Source organism: Linepithema humile, chromosome 1 (genome assembly GCF_040581485.1).
Source record: "Linepithema humile isolate Giens D197 chromosome 1, Lhum_UNIL_v1.0, whole genome shotgun sequence".
NCBI lineage: Eukaryota > Metazoa > Arthropoda > Insecta > Hymenoptera > Formicidae > Linepithema > Linepithema humile.
This window is the reverse complement of record NC_090128.1, coordinates 38517220-38530953: the sequence shown is the minus strand read 5'-3', so window position 1 is coordinate 38530953 and position 13734 is coordinate 38517220. Positions and strand designations below refer to the sequence as shown.

At 32.5% G+C, this 13734-nt stretch overlaps 1 protein-coding gene and 1 pseudogene across 3 annotated transcripts; both read left to right on the top strand.

Annotated features, from left to right (window-relative positions):
* The first annotated feature begins 165 nt into the window (after nucleotides 1-165).
* LOC136997144 (putative tRNA (cytidine(32)/guanosine(34)-2'-O)-methyltransferase) lies at nucleotides 166-1919 on the top strand (annotated as a pseudogene).
* A 1704-nt stretch (nucleotides 1920-3623) lies between these two features.
* On the top strand, nucleotides 3624-12905 carry LOC105668591 (ATP-binding cassette sub-family A member 17-like). 3 transcript variants are annotated; one of them, XM_067347544.1, is made up of 11 exons: nucleotides 3666-3797; nucleotides 3865-3936; nucleotides 4034-4172; nucleotides 4229-4466; nucleotides 4553-4712; nucleotides 4852-5071; nucleotides 5186-5704; nucleotides 5956-6081; nucleotides 11390-11623; nucleotides 11718-11984; nucleotides 12107-12905. In XM_067347544.1, exons 1-11 carry the CDS (start codon nucleotides 3774-3776, stop codon nucleotides 12265-12267), a joined length of 2160 nt encoding a protein of 719 aa, XP_067203645.1. In that variant the 5' UTR covers nucleotides 3666-3773; the 3' UTR covers nucleotides 12268-12905. The 3 variants fall into 3 exon arrangements, with proteins under 3 accessions (XP_067203646.1, XP_067203647.1, XP_067203645.1); XM_067347545.1 differs by lacking the exons at nucleotides 11390-11623; nucleotides 11718-11984; nucleotides 12107-12905 and adding an exon at nucleotides 6154-10317 and having other exon boundaries at nucleotides 3624-3797; XM_067347546.1 differs by lacking the exons at nucleotides 11390-11623; nucleotides 11718-11984; nucleotides 12107-12905 and adding an exon at nucleotides 6150-10317 and having other exon boundaries at nucleotides 3624-3797.
* Nucleotides 12906-13734: the final 829 nt, after the last annotated feature.

The following is a 13734-nucleotide window of genomic DNA, read 5'->3' as shown; positions in this document are numbered from 1 at the left end:
TATTTAAATATATATAAATCAAAATTAGAAAACTTAATAAGTAAAAAACAAAAATTTTGTAAAACTTGCGAATCTCAGAATTTCCGCAAATTCTGAGAATTAATTTTAATTGTCAAATAATGCTAAGCACGTGCGCATAACTTGTAAAAATAGGCTATGTTCCGGTATATATTGCAGTATTGAAATGCTATAGTGTATGTAACGTACGTAATTTATGGAACATAACCTATAAATCTGCGACGTATAATAGTCACATAGTTGATGGTACAGTTGTAAATACACAATAAAAAAATCCATAATAATCAATTGTCAGATTGTCACAATTGTATAGTAGAAGTTTTGCTTTCTATAAAAATTTTATCACAATGGGAAAAACCTCAAAGGATAAACGCGATATATATTACAGAAAAGCGAAGGAGGAAGGATGGCGAGCTCGAAGTGCTTTCAAATTACTTCAAATCGATACTGAATGTCACATTTTTGACGGTGTGTGTACAGCAAAAAACCTGTTTTAATTATATTTTATCATAAAGTAAAATTTCCATTACTATAGAATTAACATAACATTAATATAAGAAAATATTTCTATTTTCTTTCAGGAGTGTCCAAAGCAGTGGATTTATGTGCTGCACCTGGAAGCTGGAGTCAGGTCTTAGCTCGTAAGCTAAAGTAAGTAAAATTTCAGAAAAGAGATATAATTCTGTAATATAAAAATATTCTGCAATATAAAATTACATTTTTTGTAATTAAAAATAATTATATATTCTTTTTTTTGGTAGTGAAAACTATAAGAGAGCTTTAGAAAATTTTGGAGGTGATGCATCTCCTCCAAAAATTGTGGCAGTTGACTTGCAAGCAATGGCACTCTTGGAAGGAGTTATTCAATTGCAAGGTGATATTACCAACACCAAGACGGCAGAACAAATTATTGCACATTTTGATAATACTCAAGCAGACTTGGTAATGTGTGATGGAGCACCTGATGGTATATATCTTACATGTTACTTTTTACTTTTTTAAATTATATTTTATAAAACCTAAAAAAAGATACAGGTTAGAAAGTTTTTTATTTTATCTGCAGTGACTGGTCTGCACGATATGGATATATTCATCCAATCACAGCTATTATTAGCTGCTCTGAACATAACTACACACATCTTAAGACCTGGTGGGACATTTGTGGCGAAAATCTTTTGTGCTAAAGATATGTCATTTTTGATTGCTCAATTTAAGGATATTTTTTCCTTATGTTTATTGCACAAAACCTAGCAGTTCTCGTAACTCAAGTATTGAAGCATTTGTAGTCTGTAAGGACTATTCGCCACCAAAAGGTTATAAGCCACACATGCTGAATCCTTTGCTAACACATGAACCATGCAACTTTGAAAAATTGACAGATGTTAATAAGATTATTGTCCCATTTGTCGTTTGTGGGGATCTAAGTCAGCCTGATTCAGACACATGCTATCCATTGAATGTGAGTATAGCATTATTATATTTATTTTGTTTTTTATACTCTATTTTTATACTCTATTTCATTACTCTTTGGTTTTATCATTGTTTAAATATATTTGCAGTATGAAGGAAAAAATTACGTATATCATGAACCAGTACAAACACCCATCGCACCTCCTTATGCAGAAGCTTTGTCTCTGTTGGAAAATGGAAAAAAATCTGGAGATAGCGCTTTCGTTTTTGATCATCACGTCGACTTTAGTGAGATTGTCAATATAGAATCAAAACATGGTGCAATGTTCGAAAAAAAGAAAAAGATGCTTTCTAGTGCCCTCAAGAATGAGATAAGTGCAATCACGAAGGCTTCACACGATCAGGATAAGGAGGATGAAGCAACCGATACATTAAAAAACTTGTACAAGTCTGAAGAAAATAACGATACAGATAACAACTGAGAGAAATAATTGATTTATTTATCGAATATATAGAATAATTTTTATATTTTAAGAATAAATTTTTTTACTTTTTTAAACAATTAACATAATTTCTAAAAATCGAAAATAACTATGTATATATCAAGATCTTTCGAATATTTAGAGCTATTAGTTTCACTTAAGTGAATTTTCTTCATTTAGTGATTTATTAAAAAATAAAATTTTTGTAAATTTAGATCAAATAATCCAAATTTTGTAATTTTTAAATATTAATTAGTAGTAAATGAAACTTTATATCAAAATTTTAATTTTTTTAATTATAAAATATGTAAATTAAAAAATGCAGAAATTGTTTCTGTATTCCATTTTCCCCAAGCAAAGCGTTTATGAATTGTAAAATAATTTCTCATTCTTATTTTATATAACAAATTTAAAATTTATATTTATATTTGTAATAAGTAAACCTAACTTACCTACCCTACCTATTATATGTATACCTACTTTTCACACTTGTTCATCTAACACCTGTAAACACTTCTATGTTATACGATTCCACGGACGTACTGACTCGCTGTCGAGTTTATAAGTAAAGTCGAGCTTATAAGTAAACGTCGACAATCGCGCCCGGACATGTGGAAAAACAAGATAGTTATTGAAAGTACATTTCAATTTCCGAAGCGAAATTCTGATTGGCAGACCGAAAGAGTTTGCCAGTTTTGTAAGAAGGTATTCTGCTGCAAAAAATGTCGCGATCGTCACGTGGACGAAGTGCATCCCGATCTGAACGTTAACTGTGTTTTATGTGCTTCTAAGGCATTGCCACTGCGACAGTCTGAAATTGAAATTTTTTTAGAAGATGAGCAATTGTTGTGTCACATAGTTAATAAACATCTGCCGTTACATTGTCAGCTGTGTGGTGACTTAGTCGAATCTAAGGAAGATTTCAAGTCTTGGTAATTTGCAAAATAATAACAGAATAAAAAAAACTTTAGTCTCAAAACTTGCAAAAATAAGAAAATTATTAACACGGTTTCAACTTGCATTTAAATATAGCGTAAAAATAAATGGAAAAAATAAAAATTAATATTTTATTTTTATGAAAATAATCATTAACAATTTGCTAGAAAATAGAAACGTTTTTCAAATATGCGATCTTTTTTTTTCTGTTTGAAGCTAAGAATTCTTATTTGAATGCAAAAACATATATATATATAAATGTTGGAGCCATGAAAAACAAAGAACGAGAGAAAAAGAGAGAGAATGAGAGGGGGAAAAAAGAGTCATATATTCGAAGGACATTTCCATTTTCATTCAAATTTTAAAGTAGTGAATAATAATATTAATATTGTATAACTTCACCCTAAATTATGAAATTTATAAGAATACTAAAAATATAAAAATGAATGAGAAAGAGAGTTATGCAAATTGATATAAATAGTAAAGTAACGTTTATTACTTCTAAAATTATACAAATTGTATATTATGTATGAATTTAAAATCTACAAGTAGAGCTTTTTAATTAACGGATTAATTTCAAATTTTTTAAATAAATCTTAGGTGCATGCAAATGGTGGTCTCAATATCGAAATCCTTTGACATCGCCTGTGGACTTCGCACCTCTCGAGAAGAAGTTGAAGCAGTGTTTTTTGATTGATAGCGACTATAACGGTAGCAGATTTTCCACGCCGTCCGAAATCCATCAATATAATATCAATTGTCCTCATTGCGATTTTTATGTCATTTCAGTTAAAAGCTACAACTAAAACCAAGGAGCAAATCAAAGAGGATGTCAATATTTTACTTTCTAAATTGAAGCTTTCTGAAAAGAGAAGTTTTCTTCCTAGCAAACTTTCCGGTGGTCAACAAAGAAAATTGTGTCTTGGAATGACGCTCATTGGTGATGCTAATGTAAGTTGTGACACAGTTACAACGTGCATTGCACGTATGGATTTAAAAAAATTAAATTTACTTTTAGATTATAATCTTGGATGAGCCAACATCGGGAATGGATCCTGAAACCAGACGAGATACATGGGATGCTCTATTAGTAAGTAAATTTAAATTGATTTGTTTCAATGAGATGATTTATAGACATGTCTGATACATTGCAGTATATATACATCTTGTGTTATATTTTTTTACAGAAACTTAAAGGAGAAAAGACAATATTAATTAGTACACATAATATGGAAGAGGCTGATATACTTGGCGATAGAATCGCGATAGTGCATGCAGGTCGTCTTAGATGTTACGGCACTGTAATGTTTCTGAAGAAACAATATGGTAAGATATATATTATTTCGCGCACTTCTTGCATAAATTACAACTCTTTGTTCTAGGTCACGGGCACATAGAAGTTACATTATCGACAAAGTCGTGGTGCATTCCTGGCCAAGTCATAAGTAAATTTAATGCGCAAACTCAACAACTTTCCGTTGACAGTGAAAAAATTATTTTAAATGTACCTTATAACGATGATCTACCACAATCACTGGATAAAGTAGAAAGTCAAAAGAAAAACTTGGGAATTACAGGAATTAGCGTATCGTTGATTACTTTGGAACAAGTATTTTTGAAGTATGCTTTCTGAAACTTGTTTTACACCATTATTGATAAATATGAATATATTGATATTGATTTTGTTTTTTTGCGGCTTATTACAGGATAGTAAAGAAAAAGGACAGTGGAACACATCTTTATGAATTATTTACATCGCCATTAGAGAAAATTACAGGCAGCGCGCTATTCATACAATCAATATTGGCATTATTCAGGAAAAAATTTACATATACAAAAAAGAATATAAGTAATTTGCTGGTGATCGTAAGTATTTCTCCCGAGCAATTATCTTACGAATACAAAGATGCAATATGAATTTTATGAATGCAAAAATAGCTGGCATTATGTTTTACATTGTTTATTTTTTTAAACATTTTTTAACATTTTTTATCAATTTTTTCAGTTAATTCTTCCTATCATCGCAGATCTTTTAATGGGTTTAAGTTTTACTTTGCCAAAGGATTCTACAGATATAATTCCATTACAACTTGACATGTACAGACATTCAAAAGCTTTCTATTCTTCGAACGAAGATACAATGGGCCAGAAATACAGAGATACGATTAAATATTTCGGCGGAATATCTGCAGAGCGCACAGCTCCAGATATAAATGTTATAAATGGTAAGTGTTAAGTGATTTTCAATATCTTAAGTTAAACTTCGATATCTTAAATTAAACTTAACAATAAATTTATTTAAACGATAGATTGTTTTTCAATTTTTTGCTTTTTTTTAGCTCTTCTGAATGTTTCTACGGAGAATATTGCGGAATATCGCAACAATTTTATCGTATCTGCTGAATTTAATGCAACTGGAAATGAAACATTGGTTAATGGATTGTATTCTGGTTTAGCAATCCATAGTGTGCCGCTAACAGTCAATCTTTTGAGTAATTCGTTTATCAAAGCTTTTGCTGGCGACCAACATTCGATTCTTATATCTCGACAAGCATTACCAAACACGCTTGCCTCGACTAGAATACAAATGCCAGGAGCGGAATCGCTTTCGCGCGTTTTGATATTCTGTTCGTTCTTCTTCCCTACTGTGGCACTTTTTGTAGTGCATCCTTTACAGGAAACAGCAACGAAAGTTAAACAACTGCAACGTATGACCGGTGTCACGTCAATATCGTATTGGGCAACGATGTTTGCTTTTGATTATTTGATATACACGATGAGCGTACCATTAATTACTTTAGGATTTTACGTCATGGATGTTATACTTGATATTCGTCTATACCACAGAGTAGAAATACGTAAGTATTGTAAGTTAAATTAACACTTTGCGGACAACTCTCTAACAGCAAACTATTTCGCGTCTATTTCGACATTGCGAATCGTCGATGGTTCTCAGCCATCGCGAATCGAATTTATTACATATAAATATATTTATGACTGATCAAAGTGCTTCAATTTTATTAGATTTTTATATCAGCAAACCGCGAAGTGTTGAGATTAATTAATATTATGTTTTAGTATCTCTAAATTATTATTTACATTCTTTCAGTATGCACAATATTGATCTTGCAATTGTTTGGCATTAACGTTTTACTTCTTGACTACATATTCAGTTTTGTGAATAAGTCAAGAAGTACAATTATAACCATTTTGTGCCTCTCACCTCTCGGTCTTGGTAAGTTTACTATAATATTTCTCTTCGAAAGATTTCCTTGAAAATATTATTAAAAATCTATGTTTCAGTCAGTGATGCGATATCTACTACCGGGCTCGCGGCTCTCGTGCCCCAACACAAGTAAGAAGCGCTTACGTCACGCGTCTGTGTGCGCTCGGCCGTTCGGCTATAGAGAGAGAGCGGACGTCTCTGTCTTGCTACCATCGAGCCGACGTAAACACATTGCGGACGGCTAATGCTCAGAAACAAGCGCTTTTAATCGAGTAAGGCGAGTGCCTAGCGGATTCGAAGTCCCGTATTCGAGACTTGATTTTCGCAACTTTTTTTTTTCTTTTTTCCAAATTTGTTTCTAACAGTGTAAGTTAGTTAATAATGTTTTTTTGGCTAAAAAATATTATTTCGTATATTAATAATATATTTGCATATGTTAAACTAATAACTAATTATTTTAAAAAGAATACTAATTTGCTATTATAAATAGAAAAATGAAGTTATTTTACAACATACATATTGCAACAAAGTGCAATTTAACATGTGCAATTATTGTTAATAAATATAAAATAATATTTTTTAGCCAAAAGCATTATCTAATGATTCACTTGATGGTACAGTGCTAGAAACAAATATCGAAAAAGAAAAAAATGTTACAAAAGCAGTTTTCAAATACAAGATTTTCAATATTCCTGCCACTCGCCTTAATCGATTAGCCACGCTTGCTTCTTAACATTTATCTCTATCGAAAGATTACACACCTGGAAAATTTTTAACTATTTATTTTAAATTACTGCATATTAGCAAAAGTTACTGTACTGTGGAGATTAGTGGAGAAACGGTAACATACAATGCAGTCAAATACATCTTACAAATGCAGTCAAATAGATCGAAGATTTATTGCACTCTTGTTAGCATGTTAAAGTATGTGTAGCGTATTATTAGTTCATTAGTAATTTTAAGTGTTATTAATAGTGGTCTTCCACACCACCTTTGAGGTTCCACTAACTAGGCGCGTTCGATTTTTTTTAAGTGAATCGTCGCCTGGAGCCCTATCGTACCACTTTTTTAAAATTATAATTTAAGGTAAAAGTAATTTTTATTGTCTTGATGTTGATGGACCATATCTTGTGCAAAAATAAAAGAAATAAATATAAAAATAAAATAAATAATTAAAGTTAAAATAAAAGTAAATTTCTCTAAATTCTTGACCGTCTATTAAAAAATTCTTTTATGGTTTGAAAATTGTTATAAAGTAGTATAAAGTACATATAGAGAAATAAAATGTATAAAGAAATTATTGAAAATAAATGTATGAAAGTTTAGTGTTATATGTAATTTAATTTTCAACAATTTCTGTATATACATATTTTATTTTTCTATTAAAACAGCTGAATACAACAACAGCTGAATACGAAAACAGCAATCTTAACACACTTCTTCCGTCTTCGTCTGTTTCAAGATTTTGCGTTTATTCACTCGCACGTCTCACGATCAATTCTGTATACATCTATAAAATATAATTCCTAATATCAAAACACAATGCTCACTTTCTTGGTTGTTACCGTCGGTTACAGTCCAGTAAAAATCTTTGAAAATCTTTGTTGAATACGTATATTTATTTTCCCAGTGCTATAATTATTATAATAATTATAATTTAATATTTTACGAGACATTGTTTCGCTGCGTGTTGCTGTTTGAAGGAGATACTATAGCCGTAACTAGTGAGATATAAATTATATTTCTTTTTTCTTTTATTATATTTTTTTAAATGTTTTATTATTATATAGTTTTTTAATTATTGGCGCATTGGCAAACAAAACTGGAGTCTTAAAGTCCTGTTACTTTATACTTGCAAGTAAATATTTTATTTATATTTTATATTTTATATGCATTTGTAATATTTTCGTGTTCAGACAGTTAACTCGTATTGCAGGGATTCCGACTGCGATCGTGCATTTCAAATTATTCTATATTATTCGCTAACTTCTATTTTTTACTATAAAAATGAGTGACAAGGCAAAAAATACACGTAAACGAAGTTTTTCGGAATCTTGGCTTCAAGATGATCGTTTCAAACCTTGGATTCGTAAAGTATCATCGGACGAAAGTCTTTTTTATTGTATTATATGCAATAAAGAAATGTCTTGCTATTCATCGTATGTTGCAAGACATGCAAATTCTGCGAGTCATAAGGACAAGATAAAACAAAATATATCAGATGACGATATAAGTCCAAGAACCAAAATTTCAAAATATGACATTAAATTTCAAAAAGAATGGTTGGATATAGCATTATTTAAGCCATGGTTACGCGAAGTGTCAAATGACAAGCGTGCATTTTTTTGCACATTTTGCAACAAATCATTTATTGGAGATTTATCTAACGTATATCGTCACGCATTTTCTAAAAAACACGTGGAACAAAACAAACAACAAGAAACAGACGAAGATGTCGATATGATAGCGGAATCGATTTCACTTAAAGAGCGAAGAAAATTGGCAGAAATTCGATATGCAGCGTTGATCGCAGATAGAAATATTCCTTTCCAAACTGCGAAAGATATTCTCAATTTTTTCCAAGAGATAGGAAAGGATTCGGACGTATTACAAAAAATGAGTATGAGCCGAAAGAAATGTACAAACATTATTTCAAATGTACTATGCCCAATAGAAACAGATCGTGTGGTTGAAAGCATTCGAAATACCAAATTTTCTATTTTTATAGACGAAACGTCTGATATTTCTAATGAAAAGTGGATGACGTTTCTTGTTCGATTTGTTGATTCTGAAACATTAGATATTCGCACGCAATTAGTAAAATTAATTAATATTGACGCGAAAAGTAGCAGTGCGGACAAAATATTTCATGCATTTCAAAATGAGATGTGGAGATTACAGATTCCATTTACAAATATTATTGCTTTATCATGTGACAATGCGCCTGTTATGGTAGGAAAATATACGTCATTTAAAAGAAAATTAGAAGAAACTTGTAAACATTTACTAACATTTGCGTGTCCATGCCATTCTGCTGCATTGATTGCACATTCTGCATGTGCAAAAATACCAGAGTATTGCGAAGAATTTTTGAAAAAAATTTCAAATTATATTAATAGTAGTCCTAAGCGTTCAGCTATTTATAGAGACTTTAGTGATTGCTTTTTGGAAACAAGTCACAACATTTTAAAATTGTCTCATACGCGATGGCTTTCTCGCCATTCATGTATTGAAAGAATTCTTGAATCTTGGGATGCTATTAAGCTTTTTCTCACTGATATGGCGTTGGCAGACAAATCAAAGTCTGCAAAAGATTTAATGTCTGTCATGGGAAGTTACGATGTAAAAGCATATTTTTTATTTTTAGAGCATATTTTAGATTATTTTAATTCATTTAATGCATTTTTCCAAGCAACAGAAACAAGAATTCATTTATTGCAACCAAAGTCAGTAAAATTTTTAACAACAATATGCAAATACTTTTTGAAGCCAGAATTATTGAAAACCGTATGTACTAATATTAAATTTTCTGAAAAAGAGAATCAAAAATCTTTACAAGAAATAAATTTGGGATCCGAATGCGAGGAATATCTCGATGAATTAATAAAAGAAGGATCTACAGACACGATGTACAATTACAAATGTAACATAATTACAAATGTACGAGAAAATTGTTTACAATTTTACGTCACCGCTGCTGAAGAAATTAGTAAAAGATTACCAATTAATGACAAATTTTTGTCCACATTGACAGTTTTAGAAGCAAATGTAGCTTTATCAGATAATGATAGAAAAATATCATTTAACGATGTTTCTTTTATTGCCAAAACTATAGGCGGATTTGACGAAAACGGTTTGCGGGAAGAATGGTTGAAATTACATGAAGATTTTACTGAGACAGACAAAATAAATTTTTCTAATTTAAATTTTGATGATATGTGGAAAAAAATTTTACGAAGTAACAACACTATAAAATATCCTAATATGAAATCTTTGGTGAATGCTATTCAAACACTGCCTAATTCTAATGCAGATCCTGAAAGGATGTTTTCAGTTTTATCTGATTTAAAAACCAAAAAACGCAACAAACGGTCACCAATGTTAACGCTCTTTGTGTTTTAAAATCAGCATTAAAATCGCGTAAGGAAACAGTGCTAAATATGGACATTAATGAGAGGCATTTGTCTTTGATGTCGGCAAAGACACTGTACGCCAGTAGTCCTGGGAAAATAAAAAAAAATATAACGTTACATATTGCAGATGATGGTCCATCAACATCAAAACAATAATAATTACTTTTATCTTGAATTTCAATTTTAAAAAAGTGGTACGATAGGGCTCCAGGCGACGGTCCACTTAAAAAAAATCGAACGCGCCTAGTTAGTGGAACCTCAAAGGTGGTGTGGAAGACCACTATTAATAACACTTAAAATTACTAATGAACTAATAATACGCTACACATACTTTAACATGCTAACAAGAGTGCAATAAATCTTCGATCTATTTGACTGCATTTGTAAGATGTATTTGACTGCATTGTATGTTACCGTTTCTCCACTAATCTCCACAGTACAGTAACTTTTGCTAATATGCAGTAATTTAAAATAAATAGTTAAAAATTTTCCAGGTGTGTAATCTTTCGATAGAGATAAATGTTAAGAAGCAAGCGTGGCTAATCGATTAAGGCGAGTGGCAGGAATATTGAAAATCTTGTATTTGAAAACTGCTTTTGTAACATTTTTTTCTTTTTCGATATTTGTTTCTAGCACTGTACCATCAAGTGAATCATTAGATAATGCTTTTGGCTAAAAAATATTATTTTATATTTATTAACAATAATTGCACATGTTAAATTGCACTTTGTTGCAATATGTATGTTGTAAAATAACTTCATTTTTCTATTTATAATAGCAAATTAGTATTCTTTTTAAAATAATTAGTTATTAGTTTAACATATGCAAATATATTATTAATATACGAAATAATATTTTTTAGCCAAAAAAACATTATTAACTAACTTACACTGTTAGAAACAAATTTGGAAAAAAGAAAAAAAAAAGTTGCGAAAATCAAGTCTCGAATACGGGACTTCGAATCCGCTAGGCACTCGCCTTACTCGATTAAAAGCGCTTGTTTCTGAGCATTAGCCGTCCGCAATGTGTTTACGTCGGCTCGATGGTAGCAAGACAGAGACGTCCGCTCTCTCTCTATAGCCGAACGGCCGAGCGCACACAGACGCGTGACGTAAGCGCTTCTTACTTGTGTTGGGGCACGAGAGCCGCGAGCCCGGTAGTAGATATCGCATCACTGGTTTCAGTTATAATACAATATCTTTTACACCAAGTAATACACAATTTCGACTGGCTCAACTGGCTACATATTATGCAAAAGAGAATTGTGCGCCTAATTCCTTATATAAGTTTATTCCATGATGAATTATCTTTCTTCGAAACAGCAGTACAAAATACAAGATGTCGTCGTTTACCAAATAGACTTCACGATATAGTTTGTCTGTCACGTTCCCGTGATAATTCCGCTGACCCTTGTTGTGGTAAGAGTGTGCAATATCGACATAATGTATATGAAAAATGTAATTTTACGCTATTAATAGAAACAGTAACTTACTTAATCATAATTCTCTTCAGGTTTGGATTGTGCGGATGGAGTTTGCAGAAATCAATTAAATTACTTTAAAAACTTCGAAGATGATACGAATTTCGAAGAAAGTATAGTGTATCTATCTTTAACACCAATTTTGTATTTTACTCTATTGATTATGATAGAAGAAAAATTTTTTAAGAAATTATTTACAAAGACGAGAAAATTAAAGATGGAACAGGAAACAATGGATGATCAAGTGAAGAAAGAAAAACTTACAGTAGCGCTAGAAATCAATAAAATTAACAGTCAAAGTAAGATAATTTTGTCTATATTTTAAATAGTATTTTGATATAGAATGTTAGAGAGAGATAACACTGAATATGTAAGAGTATTTATGTGTAATAATATTTAATATTGCATATTTTACATATAGATAAAAACGTTGCAAAACAAGAACCCAAAGTAAATTCTGCAGACGCCATTAATTCTGAGTTACTGCACAGCCCGACAAACGAAGATGACAGTCTGTTTTTAGTATACGAACTAAGCAAATATTATGGAAAGCTAATGGCCGTGAAAAAAATCAGTTTTTGAGTGAAACCACGAGAATGTTTCGGATTACAAATCAAAAATTCATTTAACTCACAGGAGCAATATTTAAATCTAAATTTTTGACAGAACGACGTCATAAATTGAATGCTAAATGATCGCAAGTTAAACTTCCTGCAGCGCTAAACGCTAAGACCAAAGTTGTAGGCGTCGAAAAATTAAGGAGCTGACCGGGTTTTGAACTCGGAATCCCTCGTACCACAATCCAGCACTTAGCTTGCTGCCCCACGACAGCTCCACTACTTTCCTATCTAATTCGACCACCTACCAAATATCGAAACAAGCCTTACTAGACTTTATACTCCTCGGTCAGCCTAACAATACATTCGTCCTCGAATGTGAGCGATCGATGGCACTCACGATTGTCCATCCTTACATCTCGGACTTCCACCAGTCAAGGCTTCCTCACTGTACCTAATACGAACACCGAATAATCTAAACTGTCCCTCCTCGAGCCAGCAGATCCGAATCCCACACAGGGTACGCAACGAACACCGAATAATCTAAACTGTCCCCTCCTCAGGCCAGTAGATTCGAATCCCACACAGGGCATGCAACGAACACCGAATAATCTAAACTGTCCCCTCCTCGGGCCAGCAGATTTGTATCCCACTTCTGAAAACTGTAGCCGATCTCGCTTCCGGAGACAGAGGCCCCCCTCTCCGCCTAATCCAGCACTACTATATATTGAACTCCAGAGATTTGCAACAATCTACAAGTAGTAAGTCTCTCTATTTAAATTTTCTTCTATTATTGATTACATCTCCTCCCCCGCGGTTTCCCCTCGATTTAAACAATTAGACTCAGGTTGGTTTTTTTTCTTTTATTTATAGTGAACAATTCGAGTTCTAATCCTAATGCCATCCGCCGTTCAACCCGAAGTCGATTTTGAGTGGTGCAAATAATAAGAACCTTAGTATGCCTAACGTCGCTTGCGTCATCGCACCTTAGATTTAGAGTTGATCGCTTCCGTCGCGCCGCGCGTTACTCTGCTACATATTATTGATTACATCTCCTCCCCCCGGTTTCCTCTCGATTTAAACAACCAGACTCGGGTTGGTTTTCTTTCTTTTATTTATAGTGAACAATTCGAGTTCTAATCCTAATGCCATCCGCCGTTCAACCCAAAGTCGATTTCGAGTGGTGCAAATAATAAGAACCTTAGTATGCCTAACGTTGCTTGCGTCATCGCACCTTAGATTTAGAGTCGATCGCCTCCGTCGCGCCGCGCGTTACTTTGCTATACTACGCCCACGCACACGCACACTACCGAGACAACTCACCAATAGAGATGACATACAGTCTCCTCCGTCTCCCGCACCTCGACTGCCCCCCATCTCTCCAGCTTCTTCCATAGAATTTCTTGAGGAAATAATTGCTGTACCTGCCTCTCCCGAACCAAGACCTCCATCCTCTAATCAACCCTTTTCCGATGATATCGATCAAATATTA

Bases quoted from the DNA above. Each gene is read 5' to 3' on its own strand.
- LOC105668591 (XM_067347544.1), top strand. From the start codon at position 3,774: ATGACGCTCATTGGTGATGCTAAT. The intron at 3,798-3,864 runs GTAAGTTGTGAC...ATTTACTTTTAG, and splicing joins CGCTCATTGGTGATGCTAAT to ATTATAATCTTGGATGAGCC. The intron at 3,937-4,033 runs GTAAGTAAATTT...ATTTTTTTACAG, and splicing joins ATACATGGGATGCTCTATTA to AAACTTAAAGGAGAAAAGAC.